At 41.5% G+C, this 27,163-nt stretch overlaps 1 protein-coding gene across 4 annotated transcripts in view; it reads right to left on the reverse strand.

Moving 5' to 3' along the window:
- The window catches only part of plppr5b (phospholipid phosphatase related 5b), a 152,151-nt gene that overhangs the window by 18,081 nt on the left and 106,907 nt on the right, over positions 1-27,163 (reverse strand). For all 4 annotated transcript variants that reach the window (XM_062379629.1, XM_062379625.1, XM_062379626.1 and 1 more), the window contains 2 exons: positions 25,179-25,429; positions 6,942-7,118 (listed from right to left, as the gene is read on the reverse strand). In XM_062379629.1, the coding sequence (XP_062235613.1) occupies positions 6,942-7,118; positions 25,179-25,429 (428 nt within the window). The remainder of the gene's footprint in view (positions 1-6,941; positions 7,119-25,178; positions 25,430-27,163) is intronic.

A 27,163-nucleotide genomic window follows, 5' to 3' on the forward strand; every position in this document is an offset into this window, starting at 1 on the left:
CCCAAAAGAGGTCACTTTAAGTTGATAATATTTTTTATGTGCACAAATCTTTATTTATATTTGAGATAATAATTTATTTTTTAATAAGTCTTTAGTTATTTTCATATCATTTTATTTCCAAATAGTTCAAGAGAGAGAGAACGTGTCTAGTTAGAAGGTTTATTAAAATCAGACACTAATGGCACAGCCCCGCCCCCCACATTCATTGCCTAATCCTATTGGTCCACAACTTAACAACATAGCTGTTAGCTAACTGCCTCTCTTGAGGGACTATGGGCAGAAAAGGTCTCTGGTTCGTCTCTTGTTTGACTCCACGGAGAAAAAACAAAAAGACAAACCTGGATTGATCTGTCCAAAAATCCAAGAGGATTCTCCCTGCCCTGTCTAGTGCCCCTGAGCACCTTACTCCCCCAACATCTGCTCCCCAGGCGCTGTACATGGTTGGTCACTGCTCTGTGTGTCCTGCACCAGATGGGTTAAAAGCAGAGGTTAAATTTCCCTACCTGCATGAGTGTGGCTGTGCATGTCTGTGAATGTGTTTGGGACTAATAAATGCATCTTAATCTTAATCTTAATCTTAATCTTTATCTTTATCTTAATCTTAATCTTAATCTTAAACCTACATGTCTATCAACTGTTGTGAATCAAATAGAACGATACCACGGTCTTATTTGATATAAATTATTGAATATGCATCCCATACTTTGTATTCCCCTTATGTTGTCCTGGAGTTTTAATTTCCCCAATTTTCCCGATCACAAAATTAAATGACCCCGTCTGCCCATCCACTACAAGCACACAAGCAGATAGACACGGAGAGAAAGAGAAAAAGCGAAAGCGCACCTGAGATTAGGGCTGTGCTGTGTGGAGCGGCGCAGCGCTACGGCGTCCGGTGTTAACCCGGCGTTATGTAGTGATATTGAAGAAGAACATAAATGCATAATTTGTGTGGATCCGATGCGTCGGTTTAAAATATTGATGTCGACTCATTTTCAGCGTCGACGTCATCATATCTCCGAGTCATCTCCGAGTCATCGACATCTCCGAGTCATCGACTCGGAGATCTGAAAGACTGGACAACGTTTAATGTCATCAGGGTTCATTCACATTTTGACCAATGGATTTCCATGACTTTTCAATAACTTTAAACGAAATTTCCATGACCGAACATTTTGTGAAATCTCGGTGTATACGCGAAGAAATGACAAAATGTCGCAGTCAAACTAACAATGAGAATTCCAAGGCATACAGTATACCTTAAATCAATCAATCAATCAATCAAATTTTATTTGTATAGCCCATATTCACAAATTACAATTCATCTCATAGGGCTTTAACAGGGTGTGACATCCTCTGTCCTTAACCCTCAGCAAGAGTAAGGAAAAACTACAAAAAACCCTTTTAACAGGGTAAAAATATGTAGAAACCTCAGAGAGAGCCACATGTGAGGGATCCCTCTCCCAGGACGTACAGAAGTGCAATAGATGCCACGTGCAGGAGAACATCATCAATAATCAAAGTCTCTAGCAGCATTGATGAAGCACAGTCCATGCTCAGCAACCATCTAGACCACGATCCACCATCCAGACCAGACGCCACTTCAGTCCTCAGTCACCGTCCACCGCCGCCCACCAGGAGGACCCATCACAAGCCACCACTGCGGTCCTGGTCCACCGCCCGTGCCCAATGCCAACGCGACACAGGGTCCGCCACCAGCACCACGATCAGCCCACATGACTCAGAATCCGCCACACTGGATCCAACACCGCAACCCCCGGTGCGCGATCCACAAACCGTAATCCATGGTGCGGCCACAGAGGCCCTGGATCTGCGGGTGATAAAGCAAAGGGATTCCGGGGAAGGGGGATAGGGATGGAGAAGAGGAAGGAGAAGCTGGAAAGAGAAGCTCCGTGTGTCATGTGTCATAAAATAGAACAAGTAGCGTTCTGGCGCACTAATTAGCTCTAACTATAAGCTTTATCAAAAAGGAAGGTTTTGAGCCTACTTTTAAACGAACAGATGGTGACTGCCTCCCGAACTGAAAGTGGTAGATTATTCCACAGCCGAGGGGCTTGATGGCTAAAAGCTCTGGCTCCTACTCTACTTTTAGAGAATTTAGGGACGACAAGTAGGCTTGAATTCTGGGAGCGGAGTGCTCTAGTGGGTTTATAAGGTATTAACAGCTCTTTAAGGTATAAAGGCGCTATATTATTAAGGGCCTTGAAGGTAAGGAGGAGAATTTTAAATTCTATTCTAGATTTAACTGGAAGCCAGTGTAGCGATGCTAATATTGGAGAAATGTGCTCTCTTCTCTTTGTTCTCGTCAGGACACGTGCTGCAGCATTTTGGACAAGCTGTAGAGTCTTTAACGACTTCCTGCTGGAGCCTGATAATAATGAATTACAATAGTCCAGTCTCGATGTAACAAAGGCGTGGACTAGTTTTTCTGCATCTTTTTGTGAAAGGACATGTCTAATTTTTGAAATATTACGCAAGTGGAAAAAAGCGGTCCTAGAAATTTGTTTTAAGTGACTATTAAAGGATAAATCAGGATCGAAGATCACTCCCAAGTTCCTGACTGTTTCATTGGAAGCAAGGGCAATGTCGTCTAGCGCAGCTATATCATTAGATAATGCATCTCTAAGGTGTTTGGGGCCAAGTATTATAACCTCTGTTTTGTCTGTGTTTAATAAGAGAAAATTGCGGGTCATCCAGGTTTTTATGTCCTTGAGACATGTTCGAAGTTTAGTTAATTGATTACTTTGTTCAGGTTTTATTGACAAATATAACTGGGTGTCATCCGCATAGCAGTGGAAATTTACCGAGTGTGTCCTGATAATGTTTCCTAGTGGAAGCATATATAATGAGAATAAAATTGGGCCGAGCACAGAGCCCTGTGGAACACCATGATTAACTTTGGTGCGCACAGATGACTCATCATTAATTTGCACAAATTGGGAGCGATCAGAAAAATACAATTTAAACCAGTTAAGGGCGGTTCCATTAATGTTAATTAACTGTTTTAGTCTTTGTAATAAAATTTGATGGTCAATTGTGTCGAATGATGCACTGAGATCTAACAGAACGAGGACAGACACAAGTCCCTGATCTGAGGCTATTAAAAGGTCATTAGTGACTTTTGCCAAGGCTGTCTCTGTACTGTGATTGGCTCTAAACCCCGATTGAAAGTCTTCATATATATTATTTTCCTGGAGAAACTCACACAGCTGATTGGCTACCACTTTTTCTAAGATTTTAGAAATGAAGGAGAGGTTAGATATTGGTCTGTAATTGGCTAAAACCTCTGGGTCTAGGGTGGGTTTTTTGAGTAGGGGTTTGATGACAGCTATTTTAAAAGACTGTGGTACATAACCTGATGATAATGACAGATTGATAATGTTAAGTAACGAACTATCAATTAGGGGCAGAATGTCTTTAAGTAAGTTGGTAGGAATGGGATCTAAGATACAGGTTGTTGGTTTAGAACCTGAGATTAATTTGGTAAACTGATCACGGGTGATCAGAGAGAAGCTGTCTAAGTAATGGGTAGGATTCTCAGCCGTTTCTGAGATCTCTGTTGTTGGGAGGGTATTAGTGCCAATTGAGGGCAGGAGATGGTTGATTTTATTTCTAATAGTTTGAATTTTATCATTAAAAAAGGTCATAAAGATATTGCTATTTAGGGATGGAGGAATACTGGGTTCGGTGGAGGTGTGACTCTCTGTCAGCCTGGCTACAGTGCAGAAGAGAAACCTGGGGTTATTTTTATTCTCTTCTATTAGTTTTGAATAGTAGGCGGCTCTTACTTTGTGGAGAGCCTTTTTATATTCTTTAACACTATTCTTCCAGTCTATGAGGTTTTCAACATTGTTGCTGGAGCGCCACTTCCTTTCTAGTTTTCTTGATAATTGTTTTAACTCATTTGTCTGGGAATTATACCACGGAGCTAATTTACTATGTTTGACATTTTTCTTTTTTAGAGGCGCTATTGAGTCTAATGTTAATCGTAATGAGTCTGCAGAGCTATCGACGAGGTGGTCGATCTCAATGGAGCTCAGGGTTTTAAAGAATTTGTTGTTTATATCTACTGCTAATACGGGTTTAAATGTAATTGGGATTATTTCCTTAAATTTAGCTACAGCACTATCAAGTAGACATCTAGAAAATGAATTTTTTATTAGTGGCATATATTCAGTTATTGAAAAATCAAAGGTTATTAAATTATGGTCTGATAGAACTGGATTGCGCGGAAGTACTGTTAAATTTTCAATTGCGACACCGTACGATAATACAAGGTCAAGTGTGTGGTTACCACAATGAGTAGGTTTGTGCACACACTGACTGAAACCAATAGAGTCTAGTATTGAAATAAATGCTACGCTAAGGCAATCTTTATTATTATCAACATGAATATTAAAGTCACCAACAATAATAATTTTATCGGTCTTTAGGACTAAGTTTGATAAAAACTCAGGGAATTCCTTTAAAAATTCAGTATAAGCCCTGGGAGCACGGTAAACTACGGCAAATATGATTGGCTGTTGGTGGTTCCTGGATTGGCGTGGAAGACTAAGAACCAGACATTCAAATGACTTGTAGCTGAGTTTAGGTTTAGGATTAATTGATAGACTGGAGTTAAAAATAGCAGCAACTCCACCTCCTCGCCCAATTTCTCTAGGAACCTGTGAATTGATATGACTGGGGGGAGTAGATTCATTTAGACTGACATAATCATCAGGATGCAGCCACGTCTCAGTGAGGGACAATAAATCTATGTTGTAATCAGAGACTATTTCATTAACTAAAAGAGCCTTTTTTTCCAGTGATCTAATGTTTAAAAGACCACATTTAAAAGTCTGGGTTTCCTGTATTGTTTCAGAGGTTGTTTTAATTTGTATTAAATTTTTGTGTGGAGTTCTCGCTCTATTATTGTTTAATTTCAATAATTTAATCGGACGGTGAACAGACACAATCTCTATGGGGTTTAAAGTATGCCTGCTTATATTTTGAGCGTATTTCTTTAAAAGCAGATTAATTATTTAAAACTCAGCGTAAATTAACTAGGGATAGGCATGCGATTGTCATAATCGATCGTCTGGGAGAAGTAACGATCGATTTTTGATTAAACGTTAATATTTTAATATTAAAATTCACTATTTGTGAATTTGTGAATATGGGCTATACAAATAAAATTTGATTGATTGATTGACTATTTATAGGCTATATTAAAATGTAGTGAAAATAGGAAAAACACAGCGTGTTTCCTCATTGAGATCTTTATTACAAGATGAATAACTCTTGTGGCAGTTAAACGGGATCAGTTCAATGGTTACACTTGAAAATATGCGCTGCTGTACTCTTAAACCCCGATGAGAGAGCAGCAGCTAGCCGCTGAGAGCTAGCTCGTTTTGACGGTTCTTGACCTCTTAGTCCGGTTGTTGTCACGCCCTCACTCCCGGAAGCCCTCAACCAGACCCGGGTCTGTCCGGGTTCCCCTCTGCGTGCACTGATGGTCCGTGCGGACATGAAGCCGAGCAAGCAGCGGAGGCTAGCTTCGGGCTGCTTCCTCCAGCTGCTAACATGCTCGCTGTGCTGCGTTCAGGACAACTCGGATATTCCGACCTCCTGCCACATAGTGAACATGCAATAGTTTTCATTCATGAAAAAGTAATGTCATCAACGAAATTCTTAATGATCAAATCATCGATCGTTGATTAATTAGGCCCATCCCTAAAATAAACGACATGAAAATATGAATATATAAAATTTCCATGACTTTTCCCGGCCTGGAAAAACAAAATTTTTAAATTCCATGACTTTTCCAGGTTTTCCATGACTGTACAAACCCTGTGTCATGCTGTCTCCGAGCCAGAGTGTGTTATCTTCAGCTAGCACTAGTAGCACCTTGCTAGCACCTCCAGTAGAGCTAGGGAGAGCGAGCTGCGATGGCAGCAACACACCGTTCTCGCTGACATTCAAAGGAAATCTGTCTGTAATGACTTGTATAAATTATGTGAGTAGGATTCCTATAAAGATGCTGTACAACAAGCAGCTCAAAACACTATTATCCAAATATGGCTCTACTGCTACTGATTTCCAGTGTGTTGTTATGGAATATATGAGAGATTCATATTCATCACAGATCTTAAAGTTGCCAATTACTGATGTTACATTAGATTACAGGGACAATAAGAACATTTTCTTCTAATTATTATCCACAAATACAACTTACTTGGTGTTGTTTTGTTAATTTAAGCACCAGTATTTTTAAGGGAAAACCCTTTTAACATTGCCTCTTTATCAGTTACTAGTAATACAGAGTTGGGTTAAAGACATTGAACATGTCTGATAAGGCTCTGAGAAGAGTTGTGAAAATTTTGTTTTGTAATGTTGCCTGTATACCACTAGGCGTTACAGCTGCTGCCCCAGTGGAACATGAAAAAGTGCATTGGTCCAGTCCAACGAAAACATTTTTGTTATTCAAACATTTTATCTTTGGTTTTGGAATCAAAACGGGGAACCGATAACAACCGGAATCGATAAACACAATCAGAATCGAAATCAATAACATTTTAAAGATAGCCAACCCTAATAGATTGTCCCTCTGGATTTTTACTTGTTTTTGTCAGTTGCTGAACATAGGAATCATTTATTTGTTCTACACAAATGCAATCCTGTAATTGGGGGGACTGTAGGATGATATACATTCAATTTGACAGAGAAAGGGTAGCAAAACCATGACTTTGCTGCCCCTAATTGAATAATGGTAATTTGCTCCACTTTCTCTATGATTATTAGGTTAAATCATTTGCCAGCTACCATGTGAGAATTTGTATTGAAACAGTGTTATAATTAAGATACCATCAACACAGCAACTGATGATGTCTCATATGTCTAATATCACACCATCACTGCTCAATGTTTGTGGATGTGAGGCTCACCAGGAATGCAGCAATGGCTGTGCCGATGATAAAGCCAGCGATGACGTCCGACCAGTGGTTGCGGTATTCAGCCACGCGGTTCAGCCCGGTGAGGAAAGCCAGACACATGAGCCCGAGAGACAGCACCGGTTTGGCTAGGCGAGTGCCCTTCGCCTGCACCGTACAGGTCACGTACATCTGCAAGGAAAGAGAAAAGCAGGGATTACATCACCTTAATGGCTTTAACATTCACCAGTGTGTCAGGAGCAAAGGTGGAGTCAGCATAGTGCTCTTTCAGAACATCTCCGAAGGAGATGGATGGATGCGCAAACAAACCATGTAACTTTGACATAGATTAGATAAGATTAAAAAAACAGCTATCCTAGGACCTAGGAGCAGATGTTTAATAAATGAGTTAAGATCCCACACTGTGTCTGAAAAGTAACAGTTCAATGCTTTCTGAATAAAATTTGATTGATGATTGATTGATTGAGGAGATAATGTATGTTAGAAAAGGTTTTGGAGAAGGGGAGGGGTGCTATCGTAAGGCGCTACTCTTTTGGTCAACCACCATTTTGTTTAGTAATTTGTGTTGTTATTACATTACATTACATGTCATTTGGCTGACGCTTTGTCCAAAGCGACTTACAATTATTACACTCAACATTTATGAAGGGCCATTTAGGGGTACAGAATCTTGCCAAAGACACTTCGGTATGCAGATGGGGAAGAGGGGGATTTGAACCGGCAACCTCATTGTTGAAGAACCACCACTCTACCACCTAGGCCACACCGCCCACATGTAATACTTTATTATGTTCATAATAAAAGTTTTCTTTCACAAATTTTCTGTCATTAATGTTGCATAAGTGAATTTTGCCAACGGTTACACTGTTAAGTACTCCATAACCTTCACTGTTCATTATATAATTTTTAACAGTAAATATTGAGATTTCTAATCAAACTAGATCTGAATGAGACTGATCTTAATCAATACATTAGCTATCTTTTCCCTTCTTTGAAAGGTGGTGCCCCGCGAGAACTATAACCAACTAAAGTTATGATCTAACATTAATATTTTAAATATTAATGTTTTATATTTATTTTGATAACCAAATTTATTGAATGCCTAAAGGCACACCATTCGATGGTAACACTTTTTAAGCACTATTGCACAACATGTATAAGGTTTTCTTTTGAGAAATATATGTCAGTGTACAGACTGAGACATATTTATGAAAATAAAAGCTTCCCTACACTCATAGTGTTCCTTTGAGGGCAGAATGCGGAAAATCAACTTCATTTTTACTTTGACTTTCAAAAGTATCCTGAATTTACTTCCTTAGCATCTAATATTTTACTAAAAACTCTGGTGAAATGCCACCAGACAGCTGCGTCTGTTTGTAAATATGAGCCGATATGTTAAGTCTCTCCTCAGGGCATCTTTCTATTTTCTTCCCTGTATTTACAGAAGTGATGGCAGATCTGCCACTCTGCCACGAACGAAACAGATGGAGAGTAATAGACAGACTGAATACAGATGAGTAGAGGAGACAGAGTAGAAAGAAAGAAAGAAAGACAGAAAGAAAGACAGAAAAAAAGAAAGAAAAAAGAAAGAAAGAAAGAACGAACGAACGAACGAAAGAAAGAAGACGTTGCCTAAAGGGAGACAGACACAATAAATAAGTTAAGTGAGGTTAAGAAAAGCAGAAAAAAGGTGAGAAATGCAAGGAGGCGGTGAAAGTACAAAGCAGCTAAGAGAAGGGCAGGATAACTGGAGAGAGAGAATTAGAGTAATTGTAGACAGAGCAGAGAGCAGGGCAAAGGGAAAACAGGAAAGATAAGTCAACTTCCCCTAATTGTAACTAAGTAGTGTGAGGGCAAATATTGATTTTGTACTTTGGACAAAGATATACTGGTCACTGACACTGTGACCGAACTATCTGTTCTTTCTCTTTTAGCAAAGCATTTTTTTTATCTCATCCTGACTGTTTAACAGGTCATACCGGCTGTGGGTGACTAAAAAAATACATGGCAAAAGACCATTTGTGAGGGAAGAAGCTCCACTCTGTATCACCACTGTCAAGCCATAGTGAACTAAGATTGTCTGTGGATCTGACACACTGAGGGGTCTTCTACTCTGGATAACTTCAATGTCCAGATTTTGAAATTGGTATCTGGAAGGGAAAATTATATCACAACCTCTCTACTAGTGAAAAATTTGTCCGAAGTAGGAGGCTCCACCCATTATGAAAAGACATCCTTTCGTAATCATAAAAAGTGTAAATTCAGAGTCTCTATGTGACTTTTCTTTAATGTCTGTCTAACTCAGTCTATCACTGGTGGTTTTCTCAACAGGAATGAACATTGGAATTTGATGTTTCTGCTGAAACCCAAGATTAGTATACATGTCCTTGTATTTGGGGATATCACGATATGAAATTTTGGTTCCACAAATGTTGTCAGAGGAAATATCACAGTTTAAAGTTTTTTCTGATTATCGATACTCTAGAATGAAAAAGACACACAACAACCAATAAAGAGCTAACAACACAGCTTATGAACAGAAATATTTATTATTATCATCAACTACATTGACTTGTATTTTTCATCCAATTTATTTCATACAAATTTAAATGTATTTAAATACCAGGGTTCATACACATTTTCCAACCTTGTTATTAAGTTCTTACAGGACCGACAAATGCGATATCAATCAATCATTCAATCAAATTTTATTTTATAGCCCATATTCACAAATTACAATTCATCTCATAGGGCTTTAACAGGGTATGACATCCTCTGTCCTCAACCCTCAGCAAGAGTAAGGAAAAACTACTAAAAACCCTTTTAACAGGGTAAAAATATGTAGAAACCTCAGAGAGAGCCACATGTGAGGGATCCCTCTCCCAGGACGGACAGAAGTGCAATAGATGCCACGTGCAGGAGAACATCATCAATAATCAAAGTCTCTGGCAGCATTTGATGAGGGTCGACATCCCAAAGGACAACCCCAACATGACATGCCAAGCAGTCCCGCTGCAAGCACAGTCCATGCTCAGCAACCATCTAGACCACGATCCACCATCCAGACCAGACGCAACTCCAGTCCTCAGTCACCGTCCACCGCCGCCCACCAGGACCCATCACAAGCCACTGGTTCACCGCCCGTGCCCAATGCCAACTCGACACAGGGTCCGCCACCAGCACCACGATATGATTTGTTTAATGTGTTGTGGAGTTGTAATCCTAAATGGAGAACTTGTTTGTACGTGCATTCACCTTTACTGTAGCTAACTGCTACACCTGCCACCTTTATGTATACTGTTTTATTTATTTTGTGTTGGGCTTATTTTTGTTTTAAAAGTAGCGACTCCCCCCGCATAAATACCTGCAGTTTAAGGAGCGGACCATGTTAATAGAAGGACCAGATCCCTCGCTTGTGGACCAGTGCAATAACACACCTGCCGTACAGCGCCGGCACAAAGATAGGAGCAGGAACAACGACCGGACGCCGGCTGTGCGGCATTTCTCAAAAATTATAGTTAAACACCCCTCGCCAGCGGAAAGAGGTAAGGAAGCTGGTCCCTTTTACTTTGCTGCAGGTAGCACGGAACGGGAGTCGCTATGTCAGGTTAACGCATCAGACTTGTCTCTTGGTGATTTTTTTGTTCATTGTATTTTAACGTTTGTGTTTGGTTTTATCGACTAAAATATCTTAATGTCATTCCAGTTTTACGGTGTATTTACGGCTACGATGAAGTGAACAATAAAGAGACGTGTGACATCAGTAGAGAAACTCTGTGTCATGTTTGGGGAAGCGGCGGTTACATTTACGGTTTCTCTCAAAAATGCAAATTGTGTTGGTAAGCTCTTCATGTATCCTTAAATTATTTTTACAACACCGGCAAAAACCGTTTTTACTGATCTTCTTCTTCTACTTCTTCCAGCGTGTGTGCAGTTGAGTTCTGTTGACAACCACTATGCGTCGCTTTACATACGTCACATACTACGTTGCTATGATTGGTTTTAGGTCTATCCAATTGAGCGAAGAGGCATTATTTTTCCTGGTTCGGTTGAAACACGCCCCATAATCACAGCCCAATGAAGCGGTACTAGACTCATATTCTGACTAGAATTATGAGTATGACAACGTCAGGCTATGACTTTTCAATAACTTTAAACCAAATTTCCATGACCGAACATTTTGTGAAATCTCTGTGTTTACGCGAAAAAGTGAGAAAATGTAGTATTCAAACTATCAATGGGAATTCCAAGACATACAGTATACCTTAAATGACACAAACCCAAGTATGCCTGCTTATATATTGAGAGTATTTCTTTAAAAGCATATGAATTATTTAAAACTCAGCGTTCTCGAAAAAAGTTTTCGACCACAACGGTTGTCGGTTTGACGGTAAAAAACACTTTTTCACCACCACCGACAACAAACAAAGGAGACTACCCATGGCGCGGTTTACCTGCTGTACCTGGAACACGGAGACAAGGACGAAGGAAAAGAGGGTCGCGAGCAGGCGTCCTGGTCCGGCTGAGGAAACGTGAAAACCGGCCTCCTCTACCAAGAATTCTTCTGGCTAATGTCCAGTCCCTGGACAACAAGCTGGATGAACTTCGTAGCAGGATGGCGTTTCAACGGGACATCAAGTTTTGTAACGTGATGGTTTTCACAGAGACATGGCTCGACCCCTCGATCCCGGACTTCGCCATTGTTCCCGAGGGGGTCTCCATTCACAGCCAGGACCGGACAACAAACTCAGGTAAGAGCAAGGGAGGGGGTGTCTGCTTCATGGTGAATAATCTATGGTGCTCAGATGTGAGAATTATTTCTTCAGGCTGTACTCCGGACGTGGAGCACCTCATGATCAGATGCCGTCCTTATTACATCCCGAGGGAGTTTACATCGGTCATTCTAACAGCGGTGTACATCCCGCCCGGCGCAGACACTAACCAGGCACTGGACAAGCTGCATGCGGTGATCGACAGGACAGAGACATCACGGCCCGAGGCTGCGTTTATCGTGGCCGGGGATTTTATCAACGCCAAGATGAGGAAAGTCCTGCCGAGATACTTCCAGCACATCAGCTGCCTGACGCGCGGAGCGAACACGCTGGATCATGTTTACACTCCCTTCCGGGGTGCGTATAAGGCCCTCCCCCGCCCCCCATTTGGCAAATCAGATCACGTTTCCGTCCTGCTGCTGCCTTCCTATAGGCAGAAACTCAAGCGTGACAGACCGGTGACTCGGACCATCCAGCAGTGGGCCGATCAATCAGACTCGGCTCTTCAGGACTGCTTCAGCACAACGGAGTGGTGCGTGTTCCAGGATGATGACATCAACACGTACACTGACGCGGTCATCTGCTACATTAGCAAATGCATCGATGACGTCGTACCCAGGATAGAAGTATAAACATTTCCCAACCAGAAGCCCTGGATAAATGGTGACGTCCATGCTAAACTCAAAGCACGGACTGCTGCCTTCATCTCGGGGGATCTGGAGGAATACAAGAAATCCAGGTACTCGCTCCGGAGTGCTATAAGCAGTGCTAAGAGACTCTACAGGGACAAAGTGGAGTCCCATTACAAGGGCTCCAACACTAGGAACATGTGGGCCGGACTGAGAACCATCACAGACTACAAAGCCAAGACCAGCAGTGCTGATGTGGTGTCTGCATCTCTCCCAGAGGATCTGAACAATTTTTATGCACGCTTTGAGAGTAACTCCCCGGCTGCGGAGATCGAAGAGGCCCAGGAGGACCGCTACCCCCCAGTCATATCCAGGGGAAATCCCTCAACCGGATCAACACACACGCAAGGCACCTGGACCTGATGGGATCCCCGGCCGAGCTCTCAAGGTGTGTGCAGATCAGCTGGCAGATGTGTTCACAGACATCCTCTGCCTGAACGACTACCGCCCAGTAGCACTCACTTCCATCATCATGGAAGTGCTTCGAGCGGCTGGTCCAACCATTCATCACCTCCTCCCTCCCTGACTCGCTGGACCCTCTTCAGTTTGCCTACAGGTCAAATAGGTAGACTGCAGATTTACATCACCCTCACCCTCCACACTGCCCTCTCCCACCTGGACCAGAGGGACACTTATGTGAGAATGCTATTCATCGACTACAGTTCAGCATTCAACACCATCGTGCCCCTGAAGCTCGTCACCAAGCTCAGAGACCTTGGGCTCAACATCGCCCTCCGTGATTGGATCCTGAACTTCCCGACGGGCAGACCACAGGCAGTGCGGATCGGCAGCACCACATCCTCCACCCTGACTCTCAACACCGGGGCCCCCCAGGGCTGCGTGCTCAGTCCTCTTCTGTACTCCCTGTTCACGCATGACTGCGTGGCCACCCACAGCTCCAACACCATCGTTAAGTTTGCTGATGACACCACTGTCATAGGCCTGATCACCGGCGACGATAAGAAGGCCTACAGAGAGGAGGTCAGAGCCCTGACATCTTGGTGCCAGGACAACAACCTCCATCTCAACGTCAGCAAAATTAAGGAGTTGATCGTGGACTACAGGAAGAGACGAGAAGAAGAACACGCCCCCTTCTCCATCAACGGGGCCACGGTGGAGCGAGTCAGCAGCTTCAAGTTCCTCGGGGTCCACATCACTGATGACCTGACCTGGACCCATCACACAGACTCCATCAGAAAGACGGCCAGACAGCGGCTCTTCTTCCTCCGCAGGCTGCGGAAGCTCCACATGGACTCCAGGATTCTCTGCAACTTCTACAGATGCACCATAGAGAGCATCCTGACTGGCTGCATCACCGCCTGGTATGGCAGCTGCACCGCCCTGAACCGTAAGGCTTTACAGAGGGTGGTGAAGTCTGCCCAGCACATCACCAGGACAGCGCTACCATCCATAGAGGACCTCTACACCCAGCGGTGCAGGAAGAAGAGCAGCCGGATTATTAAAGACCCCTTTCACCCCAGCCATAAACATTTTTGCCTGCTGCCATCTGGCCGACGGTACCGTAGCATCCGGGCCCGCACCACCAGGCTCAGAGGCAGTTTCATCCCCCAGGCCATAAGATTTTTAAACTCTGAACTGCAATAACTCCATCAAACTAGCATCGTGACATATTTGCACTTCTGTTGTTTTATTTTCTCCTCAGCTGTTCATATATATTTAGATATATATACATTATTTCCTATTTTGATATTCTATTTTATTCTATTTCTCTTATTTTATTGTATAGTGTGTAATTACTTGAGCATTGTTAGAAGAGAGCCTAAGACTTTTCACTGCCAGCGACTGCTTAATGTTATTGTTGTGCATTTGACAAATAAAAATCTTGAATCTTGAATCTTGATCTTGTCAGGCCCTCACTCCCGGAACCCCTCACCCAGACGGGGGTCTGTACGTGCCATATAGCGAACATGCAACAGTTTTCATCGCTGAAAAATTATGTCATCGACGAAATTCTTAATGATCAATTAATCCATCGTCGATTAATTATGCCCATCCCTAAAATGAACGACATGAAAATATGAATATAACAAATTTCCATGACTTTTCCAAAACTTTTGGGAGTATATTTTTTTCCATGACTTTTCCAGGTTTTCAATGACCGTAAGAACCCTGAAATACACATTAACATGCATCCAACATATTGTAGCAAATGCATATATGGAAGCAGAAGACGATATCTTTCAGTCAGAAATGTGCACACTGCAGCTCCTATACCTTGCACATGTTTAAAATAAAAACATGAATATATGAACCTCTGTATTATTTGAATAGCTTAGTATTGAATGCTCAATAACATGTTTATACATGGCACTAGGCCCAGTTTAATATAAAACACAATTTTATACAATATTTATAGAATGGGGGTCCCAGCACCATCTCTCCACCTGTTTAGGGGTCCTTGGCCTGAACGATGTTGAAGACCCCTGGTGTAACGTTTGGCTTTTTAAAAGTTATTTATACGAATGTTAATATTAAGAGAGAGAGTGAGCGACAGTGGGTTATCCGCTGCTTCGGAGCTGGTCAGGAACCGAAAGTAAACAATAATTGCTCCTCTTTCTATGATCCCCACCGATGAAGTTTTCTGGCCAGGTGGAAATAAGGCTGTTACATCAGTTCCCTCTTTTCAACTACTGTTTCAGTTAAGTGGCTCGCACACTCAAACCACAAAATGTGAGATGCAGGACACCATAGTTAGGTATCGTAGTTTTTTCAAATCTGACAGTTAAGAAACTGTGACGTTAGGAGAATCGGTTAATTCTGACATCCCTTCTTGCAATTGCATGTTTAAAAAATATATTTACATGCCAGTAATAATATGTTAAAGATTTGAGAACCATTGTTGTCGGGACAAATACTCACAGTTAAGTTCCTCTACCTCACTCCATAAAGAATACATTAAAGACTGGCAAGGGACTTTTATAATTAACAGAATCACACAACATGCATGTAGGGACTGCACTGAAAACTCACAGGATAGAGAAGAGGAAAGAAAATGAAGGGGACAGAGAGGATAGGGCGATGATTGTAGGGTAAAGAGAGGACAAAATAGGAGGGGGAGGGGGGAGTCCACATCTGGTTTTATCTCAGCCCTAATAAAGAGAGGGGGAGAGAGACAGAGGGAGAGAGAGAGAGAGAGAGAGAGTGAGAGAGAGAGAGAGCCTGCAAGCATCATCCTCCTCTCCTGCTCCTGCTATTTCCTTCTCCTCCTCTGACCATCTGGGCCTCAGTTGAGCTGCTGTAAATAATATATCCTCATCATAAACACAACCAGAAAGCACGCCGTGCATCATTGCATCAATGTCAATTGATGAGTCTTCCATTTTAATTTTTGTAATATTAAAGAGTTAAAACAATCACGCAAATACAATTTCACTGATTTTCTTTTCTTTTGTTTCTCTCTTCTTTGTTGATCTCCACTTTCCGTGCACTTGCTCACATTATAGACTTGCTCACCATCTTGTACCAAATACTTCGATCGATTGGAGATGCGATATAAAGGTCCAAAAATTGCTGTTACATTTCACTCAATATTGAACACAAAGTTAAGCACTAAAGCATACATTTATTTATTTGACACATATTTTGAATTTTGTCCCATTCAGTATCATTTCTGAGGGGTGGTTTATGAACTATACTGCAGGCAGCCACCACGTGGCAATCATGGCGCTTTGGCTTCTTTTTTGATGAGCTGTCATTGTCTTTGTAAAGTCTCATGACTTGCAATGTTTTGCTTAATATTCTATATGAAAAATGGAAATAAATTCTAAACAGCCACATCTTATTTGAATGACAAAATTCCAAGTCTGAGTTTAATAATAGTCTTGGGATCATTTTCCAAATGACCTGCATAGGCTCAGAAGAGGAAACAGAAAGGATTTGTTTACCTCGTTCATTTTCGCGTGACTAGGTTTAGTAAGACGTAAATGATATTTGATACAAGTAATAATTACAGGTTTCGTTATTTTAACTTTTTTGTACTTTACTTACAGTTCAGTGCAGCGTAATTGTTTGCCGGGATAATTAAATGCTAGTGTGATAATAAATGACCATTACAAATCATCCAAACTGTCATGATACATTATTTTAATGCAGGAATTCCCCCTCCCCCCCCGTTGAAATGAACAAATTACTCGAAAAAAGATTCATTCATTTTACTGAACGATATTCAAAGAACCGAGTCGTTAAAATGGTCCGAACTTCCCATCACTAACTAGGGCTGCTTAATTAATCGAAATTAACCGTTATTACGATTATTGGGTCAAACGATCTCCAAACTACTATAATTAAGTTGAAACGATTATTTGGCATTTTTTTCACAATTCAGTCCTTCCCCCAAGCATTCAACGCGGCCCAGCTGACTTGCACTCACTCTCGAGCTGTAAAGTGGTGACCGGCAGTATTTAAAAAACAGCGCGAGTGGAAAATGGCAGAGGGAGGGCAGCCCCGTTTCATCCACAAAAGGTGTAGAAAAGTTCTCATGTATGGGAACACTTCGGATTCGAAGAATCCGACGAGCAGCAGCACCACACAATGTAGAAGCCACATTGCGTCCATTCTCCAGCGTGCAGCCGCCTGGCTGTTCACACCGGACCCGCGATTCGCAGCTTTTTGTTGTATGTAACCCGTTCAATGTCGGGTAAATGATGATGGTCCTCATAGCCATCCCCCACCCCTCTCTTTCTCTCTCTGTCTGTGTGCTTGTAGTGGGGGGGGAGATGGCGACATTTCAATTTACCGGAACAGGAAGTGACTGGTACTTCCGGTCCAGTCATTTAAAGAATAAAGTATAGACTTCAGAATAAGGTCACATTAATAATCGTTTGAATAATCGTGATTTCGATATTGTCCAAAATAATCTAGATTATGATTTATTCCATATTCGAGCAGCCCTACATCACACTGTGGTTTACTTTAAGCAATCTCTCTCTCTCCCACACACACACACACGTTTGTACTTCTATCTTATTAAGGACACTCATAGGCATAATGCATTCCCTAGCCTCTTACCCTAACCTTAACCATCTAAACTATAAACTTAACCCTAACCCTAACCATAACATATTTCTATCCCTAACAGCAAGTCTTAACCCTCAAACAGCCATTTAAAAAGAGAAGACCTTTCAAAATGTTGTCATTTTCCAAATATATCCTGACACTGTAAGGCAGTGGTCCCCACCCTTTTTTGCACCACGGAGCAGTTTAATGTAGGCATTATTTTCACGGACCGGCCTTCAAGGTTTAGCAGATAAATACAGTGTAGCGGAGCGTTTAGTTTTATCGAATAAGCCGAAAGAAGACAGGAGAGGGTCATCAACTCGGGACATAGCAGACGTTTATTACCCGTCACATTTCCACAACACTCCTCACAGAACATCCTTCCGGTAAAACCCCTCTTCAAAATAAGAGTCACTAAATAAAATAGCTTACATACCTCCCCCCTAACAAAAGAAACGTCCCCGTTCTTAAACATTGACAATATCAATACACAAAACCAATAATAACAGACACAGCCAAAACAAAATGTACACATATATTTATAAAAAACATATATATATATATATCTATACATATACACATGATACCATGTACCACATACACCCGGACCACAAAAAAAAAATGTCAGTTAACCCACACAACTGTCAAACAGATCAGTTATTCCTAAACAACATATCCCTGAAATCAGTGTCGTTTCTACAATAGGGGCACGTGGGGCACTGCCCCACCAGATCCAGATGGCGCTGTTATGCGGAAAGCTCAATACATCTGTACTTTGTGGCAAAATATATTTTATTTTATTTTTTATGCAAAGTAGCGTGAATGTGTGTGAATAAACTTGACTCACAAGCATTATAGTCTTGTTTTGGACTAATTTGATTCGTGTGTGTTTCTGTCTGTGTGCTTGCTCTGTGAAATGCTTCTCTCTTGCTGTCCGTCCCTGCTCTGCGGGCCACGCCCCAAGACTGTTGCCATGGAAACACCAATGAGAGTGAACCACACAGGCCAAAGTTAACATTGGGAGATTGGGCACTTTCAGATGTGCCCCCCGAAATCTGCCTAGCATCTCAACTCGAATAATGCAAAACGCGACTCCAGCTCCTAGCCTGTTGCCTGCCCGGCTTTACCTGAGCTAACAGGCTAACAGGCTCTTGTTAGTTTAGCTCCGCTAGCCTGCAGGCGATGCTAACGGGACTGGACGGAGTTATTGACCCGACATGAACCGACATGATCCGGTTCAGCCAGCAGGGAAAAGCATTAGAGTTGATGATGATGAGTGTGTTTGGAGAGTAAGCTCCTCCACGTAAGATATCTAATGGTATGTAAAGTTGTTTTACTCGCCAACCCATTTGACTTGACTACGTTACACAGATTATTATTCTGCAGTAACAGATTTACTGTGATCAACTGAAACGTGAGTATTTAAAGTCACATCTGCATTTTAAGAGCAGCTGTTTAAAGTAGCATCACGTCTCCTAAAGCTCTTTATTCGGAGTATTGATGTCGACGTTGATGTGAAGCTATGTGTCTGTCTAATCTTTTTAATTAGTTGCAATCATTTTACTTTAATGCTGTATTATAGGGAACATCTTTGTGTCACGCTGAGCGTTAAAGGATGTGAATTGTATTAGAAATAGGACTTCTGCTCCCTGCTGGCACTCAAAATGTAGCCCATAGTGTATCTTACTGGTATTTATAGGCCTACTGATTATAATAATCAGCTACCTCTATTTTTGTGACGGTGACATGACGTCATACAAAATTGCCCCATCAGAAATTTCAGGCTAAAATTGCCACTGCTTGAAATGAACCGGCTGTCTCACAGCTCTACCAGAACAGGACACAATTTGGCGAGGCTCCCTCGTGCCGGAGTCACTACCCGCCAGCGGCTCTTCAGCCCTGCAGCCTCCTTCGGGGTGACCCCTCGTCCTGTAGCGAAGGAGCATGAAGAGGAGAAGCCGGGGGACTACACGCAAAACCCACCGGCAGTGGGTTAATAAGGGTCACTAAATAAAATATCTTACAACAGCAAAAATTAAATAACCAAGCAGACTTGATGCGTGAGAGTCACCTGTTGCGATAAACCCGTATTTTAAGTATGACTCCTGGTATTGTCTGTTAAAAGGAGCTTTCTTTTTCTTGGAGGTCGTAGGTTCCTCTTCTGGCTCCTCAATTGGCCTTTTCCCCTTTGCAAAGAAGCTCGTCAAAGATGTTGCTATGTCGGAGAAAATCAAAATAGTTTTTCAAAATAAAACACCTTTCAGACTCTAATAATCAATACAACGGGAATAATATAAATTATTTATTCGTTCTGTGCGGCCTGGTAACAAATGTCTCACGGACTGGTACCGGGCCATGCCCCGGTGGTTGGGGATCACTGCTGTAAGGTCTATGCTTAAAATGGTCCTCACAAAGATCTAAGTAGACAACACACACACATACACAGTCCCGCTGCCAGATATATTCATTGAAACACCATGTGGATAATCCTTCTTTTTACAATAGTCCCCAACAAATCTGAATAAAGGTCTTATAGAAGTGGATTCAAACATGAGCAGACACATATCACACAGCCTTAACCTCCACTGGTGAGCAGTTTTTTGAACAATAACTATGTGATACATGCATCCTAATATCACATCTAGCCTTGTTGTAGGATTGAGATCTGAAACCCTGAGTATTTTGAGCTTTTTAGGGCAGCAGACAGCCTCTAGGGCCTAATTGTATTTTTTCATTAATTCACAATCTCCTTTTAGACCAGATCAAATGTTTCCATTTACCTCCCTATGCTTAATTTATTCCTTATTTAGATTGATTATTACAAATATCATGCCACCTGCCGAGATGTATGAGAGGGGCGGTAAATGGTTAAGGCTCTGTATTTTCAAATCACTTTTCTAGTGTTGATGACCAATCAAATCGCTTTACAGTGCAGTTTTTGCCTTTCAGCCATTCACACACTTTTTATGTGATTATAGTCCTAACGATATAGTTAGAAAAATTGGCGGACGCATGCACGCAAGACACGCAACACGCCCCTTTCGAGCCCTCTGGCGGCTTGCGTGCTTCCGTGCAACACGAGTATAATTTGGCCTTTACGCCTCGCTTCGGCGTCACTTCCGCGTCCGGTGTGAACCCGGCGTTAGAACTGGTGTGGACCAGGGGAATCCGACTGTTTAATTAAAACAAAGCATGGCGAAGGCCCACGGTGGGTGTTGACGCAATGTGATTTCTACCCAGTGCTCTGAATGTCAAAGTGAAGAAATTCAATGAAGCACGGGTAAACGACGGGAGTAACTATTGGCACTCAAAACAGGTAAATCTGAGGAGGTCTGTTTTAGACAGGGTAAAAAGGTGCTGTTCTAAATGATCCTTGTGGTATTTTGACCAAAATATGTTACAGACATTTCATTAAGACCCCAAGGAGCCGTATCAACTGTGGTGAAATGGGCATAATATGTCTGTTAAATAAAGTTTTGTTAAATCAAAGATTATTTCATAAATCTGATTCAATTTGTGCTCATTAAAAGATCAGAGTGATAAAGGGCTGAAATAATTTAAAATAGTGCTTTTTAATACATTTATAAACTATGTTACTAACTAAATGTATTATATATACTGTGTTAGACCATACAGTGTCATTTTGTGTCATTTTCGTTGGTGGTGTGCCCCAGGATTTTTCAAATGTAAAAAATGTGCCGCGGCTCAAAAAAGGTTGAAAATCACTGCCTTAGTGTGTGTGCATGTTGTATGTTGATCTTCTCAGTAGTCTATAGTTTACATGTGTGGATACACTGTACTCTACAGGTACTGGCAGTTCCCTATGAGATGTTAGATCTGTTTTATAGTGGTCATTGTGTATCTGTGGCCTTTGGCTTTCAGAATATATTCTGTGCATGTCCCTGCTCTGCGGTCATGATTCACATTATTCTCACAACTGTCAGAGCTGACAGTTGTGAGCTGGTCATGCTGTGTGTTTTTTTGTGTTTGTGGTGTGTGGGTGTCAGTGTGTGTGTGTGTATGTGTGTTCAACCTTCCTTCCACAGTTCAAGGTGATATCTCCCTGTGAAGCTTGTGGCTTGTATGAGCTCTCAGCCACTATCAATGTAATACTTTGATGCACAGAAATACCACAACTAGTTGACCTCTGTTAGACACACTCACACACACAGACACACACACATACACACACACACACACACACACACACAAAAACACACAACCATTAATAGTATATATTAATGTTTCTCGAATGGACCTCATTTCACCTGAGACTGCTCTGGTCAACTTAATTTGTCTTATCAGCCTTTGCCGGCGTCGTAGGAAGCGTGCTCAAACCTATATTTCCTATTTAATGTCAGACATTAGCAGCTGTTGGCATGCTCCCTATATCAGAGGCTTGTCAGCTAAATGGAGAGTGTGACATGACAAATTCAATCTGGGGAGATGGGGCCGAGCAGCTCGTTCTCCGCTCAGCCATCAATCAATCCTTACATCTTGCCAAGTTCAAATGGCATCCTGGGTGGGGGCAGCTGAGCTGTGGAACCAGTTGGGGATGCTGTGTTAATATACTTAGGCTGATATACAGAGAGATTTCGCTCAGGGCTTTTTTAAGTTAATTTTGACACATCTCTCAGCAAGATATAACGTTTTTTTTTTAAAAGAAGCCATTCAGAGAGGTAAAACTCTGACATGTTGGATTTACGCATTTATTGTAGCCTTATACTGCACCCATATCTATCAATAACATAAATTTATAGCATTCATGCTAGCAGGGAGTCAACAGAAAATAAGCAGGGTTCAGCCAGAGATAGACTGATACATGTATGTTATTGTGTTTTTTATGCTAAATGATGAACAAGGCATTGAGAATATATTTTATAGAAGTAGATATTGTACAACTTGCTTTAGCAAGAATTTAACTTTATTTTACAACTGCATGTGCTTTACTTTGTGAGCTTTAAAGTGGATGTAGGGATACATGTGCACTTTGTTCTTGCTATTCAATATCTTTATGCAGAATTGTTTAATAAGGTGAAAACACTGCGTGAGCCAGGGCTGCTGTATAGCTTGTGATGCTGGAAAACACATTTTGTAACTTTGCTCTTTATATTTCACTAGCACAGAGTTCGTTTATGTAAAGCTGTGAATATAAACTTTCTTGCAGATGCTTAAAAATGCATTCACGACTGTCTCATCTTGCCTGGTGTGCACATGATGATATGTTTCTGGCTCATTTTTAATAATAAAAGGAAACGCTGAATAGTCTAAAAAAGGCTTTCAAAAAAATATTATGTTAAGAGATGATGTCATAGCGCAGCAGTGCTAGCTCTGAGTAGAAATACCATGGCAACAAACTAACTAGAGCCGGGGACAACAAAACAAGCTCAGACCATCACAGCTGGATGTAACGCATACGGTGAAACATGTTCCTATCACACACACACACACCCAGACACACACACACATGTTTTGGGGAATGCCGACATTTTTGTCTTTTAAGATCAATATTAAAATAAGGTATCTATATATCTATCTAAACATGGCTGCTTGGACTAGGGGGCTGTTTCCTTGGCCTGTGCTGATGCTGGTTGCAGCCTTCTTTCTGTAACTGTAAAGGTGACCTGCACTAATTGAGCCGCAGCAAGTAAAGTGCACAGAACCTTGAAAATGCTGCTGCATTTCACCTGTTAATTGGTGAAGCTCGACAGATACTCAAACTGGAAAATCAGTTGTCATGCTGTTGTCATCACATACGTTGATGAGTCCCAGTCACTGCTGCAACAGAGCGCTGTTCACCTGTTTATTCAAAGTTTACTAATCACCTGTCCAAATCGCACTTAAGTCGACACTCAAGTTCCTGTGTGAAGCCATTAAGGTTAACTGTTCTTGAGATATGCAAGCCAAAGATAAACACAACCAGAAAGTCAAACAAATAGACAGACAGATATTTCTAAAATTATTAGATTAATTTATTGTCATTTTAGGAAAGGGGTAAAAATGCTGATGTCATTCTGTCTGTGTCTTAAATGTGCTGCGATCTCATGCCTCTGCAACGACACAAGCCTATGAAATGTTTTTATCGCCACAAAAACAAAACTGCAAAACTTAACTGTCATGCAGGGCCTAATTTTGAGTCTCCACATTACTGCTACATTCCCATTTGAATGGAGTAATTACAACCTCATTTCGATAAATCCTCGGGTTCCGCAAATGTACGTTCCTGGAATTGCTGCTAGGACCGAGCCAATGAGAGTTCAAAGAGGAGTAATCTTCATCTTCTTTGTCCATGTGTGCCTGTCTCTGAGTGTGTGTGTCTGTGTTTATGTGATTCTATGTGTGCAAACTGCATGTATGCCCTCAATGCAGAGCTTACACACATACAATGGCCTTTGCTAAATGACCTAGATAACGGAAGCAATCTGCTCCCCCCATCATGCAGGGAGTCACTGATTCAAATTCAAGTTCAAAGCAATAAGACCATAGGCAAGAATCAGAGCCTTTCTGGAAATGTTTGATTTGTGTGCTTTCAGAAGATATATCTGCTGCTGCTCTGCTCTCTTTGTGATCAAACTTACAAGCATGATGGATTTTTGGTCAAAGTGTGATGTGAACAGTTAGTTAAAATTCCACAGAGGACTCTCAAGTCTCTGCAGAGAACATCTGAAGATCTGGATGGATCTACTAGTCCACTCCTTCTGGTTCAGAAGTTCTTCCGTTTCCAAATTATTGAGGCCACTGTGCTCCTGGGTGGGGATGCCATGTTGTGAATTGTCCCACTGGATAATAATGTCATGACAACGCTGGTATTAATGATTACACCAGACAAGAAGAGTTTTGACTCACTTTGATCTGTAACGTAAGATTTGGATGCAGGCAACCTCAATTGAAGGTTTGTTTGTGTGTGTGTGAATTAGAATGTTACCTCCAACTTCATTTGACAGAATTTGAAGATTGACTGATTAAGGATAGCAGGTTCCCTTTTGGGCAAATAGGTGTTTCTGTTATTAGCTTTGACGTGTTTCACAAATTTGACTATTTATTTTATGTGTTGCCGTTAATGCGGGTACATGAAAATAAACCAAATAGGTTTATGCCTACAAAAACCTCAAGCAGACAGTGGGGCTGGTGGGCATGTTATGTAACTAGTGTGTGTCTGAACAGTGTAAAACACTGCTAACACTGGCTCCCGTGGCAACCCCACTCCTGAGAACACTCAAAGCTCTAGAAACAGAGTCATACCCATGATCTGCACCACACGTTTACACCTGAGGCTTACAGGCAGCACCTTGGAGTTCATGGCTTAGTTTTTGTCCATGCAGCGTGAATGTTAGGACCTTAAATACAGGCATAGAGGTCCATCTCACAATAAGGGGGGATATTTGGGAAATAAAAGAGAAGAAGAAAACTGAGATTGTGGGTATTTTTCAATTAAGTGGCACGTACTTCTACCAAGCAACAAACTTGCATTTGGAAGGAATTGATATTTTAACGAGCAAGTACCTAATATTGGAACAGTTATTCTTTAGTAATAAAAAATGCTCATCTTTTAAGGTATAGTTCCGAGATTGTTACTCTCATATTCCCTACCTTCTTGTTGCCTTGTACCTACAAGTACAGTATATATGTGTGGTCCAAAGGTATGGGAGAAACGATGAACCCATAATGTTTTGGTTTTCAACAAATCACCGTGAGTAAGATTTCCTTTATTCTAACCCACAGTATATATGTAGAAGAAGAGCAGAGTCACTTACAGCCAGGTAGAGTGCAGCGTACACACTGAGCGCGGCCTCCTTGGATGGGAAGGTTTTACGGGCTCGTAGGATGTCGTCCTGGTTTCCTGTGCAGGCCTCCTGGTGGCTGATGTAGCGCATAGCCTGCTGGCAGCCCAGTGCTGTGTAGTTTGGCCTACAGATCGTCAGGAAGTAGGGGGCGAGGTTGCCTGTCACTACCTGGCCTGCATTGACAAAGATGTCAACAGTAAAGAGGCCAAAGGTGTAGACTCCTGAGAAAAAAAGAAGATGCTAAGAGGATTGACTCATGTGTTCCCATCAAAAGGTGAATTATTGTTTAATTATGAATTTTAAAAAAAGGAGCTGTGTGAGCTGTCCCAACACCAGAATCTTCCACAGTCTATAATCCCCCATATATTTCACATTCTCTCAATGAAAGGGTTCTTTTTTCTTTTGCCTCAACAGCCCTTAATATTGATGGTCAACTGACAAACTTGGAGTCTATTTATAATGTCTGTTAGAACTAAAAGTGTTTCCTTAGCGCTTGTGTTGTGCTGCCATGATGGAAATAAGTCCTCAGTCCAAAGCATTTACTGACGACACTACTGTAGAAAGTGAGCAAGGGGCCGAAATTATCTGTCAACAACAGACTGCTGCCACATACCACAAAAAACACAAAAAGACAGTTTGAAAATGCCCATCAAATAATTTAATACACTTTCAAGAGTATATGACAGCTACAATTATTTTATTGAAAACAAGCTGCAAATGAAACTTAACACTTATAAGAACAATTACCCTAAAAATATGAACCGGGACTTGAGATGGAGTTTTTTGAACAATTCATAATTTTAAGAAGACATCAAAAGTTTGCCTGCTTGTCTCCAAGGAACTTCCACAAGCTACAACCTCTGTTGTCGTCCTTCCCTCACAATCTCAATCTGTATGCTAAAAATATGTTGTGTGTTTGTGTGTCAGCTAGACTGTATCTCCTTTAATCAAATTCTCTGTCAATTTAAAAAGAATATCAGGAACTATGCAATGTCGTAATTTTTTGACTTCATTCTTTATGATGTCACCTATCAGATCATATGATGGAAAATAATTTTGTAATCAATATAATTTGCGGTATTACTTGAGAAAATATGAGGGGGAGTGTGTTTTTCGGGCCATATATTTGTTCTTGATATTTAAACATTGAGTTAATCATGTGGAGGTTCCCTCTATTACCATCCACCCAACCATTATGTATACCACTTATCTGTATAGGGATGCAGTGGGGGCAGGAGCCGATTCCAGCTGAACCTGGACAACTTTCCAAATGGCTAGGACTTAGAGACTTACAGCCACTTCAAGGCAATGTCCAATTCACCTAAGTTATGTCTTTGGACTGTGGGAGCAACTCAGAGAAAATCTAATCAGGCTACATAGACCTTGGCCTGCAAGCGGGTTCTTCCATCATTATTATAAATATTATAAAGACTATTTTCACGATTACTTTTAACATTTACCCTCACAAACACGCACACACAGACACACACATAAATCAAAAAACGTATTGACGGGGGCCTTAATTGATGGGGTTGATGGGGACCGTATCATCAATCAATCAAATTTTATTTGTATAGCCCATATTCACAAATTACAATTCATCTCATAGGGCTTTAACAGGGTGTGACATCCTCTGTCCTTAACCCTCAGCAAGAGTAAGGAAAAACTACAAAAAACCCTTTTAACAGGGTAAAAATATGTAGAAACCTCAGAGAGAGCCACATGTGAGGGATCCCTCTCCCAGGACGGACAGAAGTGCAATAGATGCCACGTGCAGGAGAACATCATCAATAAGCAAAGTCTCTAGCAGCATTGATGAAGCACAGTCCATGCTCAGCAACCATCTAGACCACGGTCCACCATCCAGACCAGACACCACTTCAGTCCTCAGTCACCGTCCACCGCCGCCCACCAGGAGGACCCATCACAAGCCACCACTGCGGTCCTGGTCCACC

This window comes from Platichthys flesus, chromosome 21, assembly GCF_949316205.1.
Source record: "Platichthys flesus chromosome 21, fPlaFle2.1, whole genome shotgun sequence".
Taxonomy (NCBI): Eukaryota; Metazoa; Chordata; class Actinopteri; order Pleuronectiformes; family Pleuronectidae; genus Platichthys; species Platichthys flesus.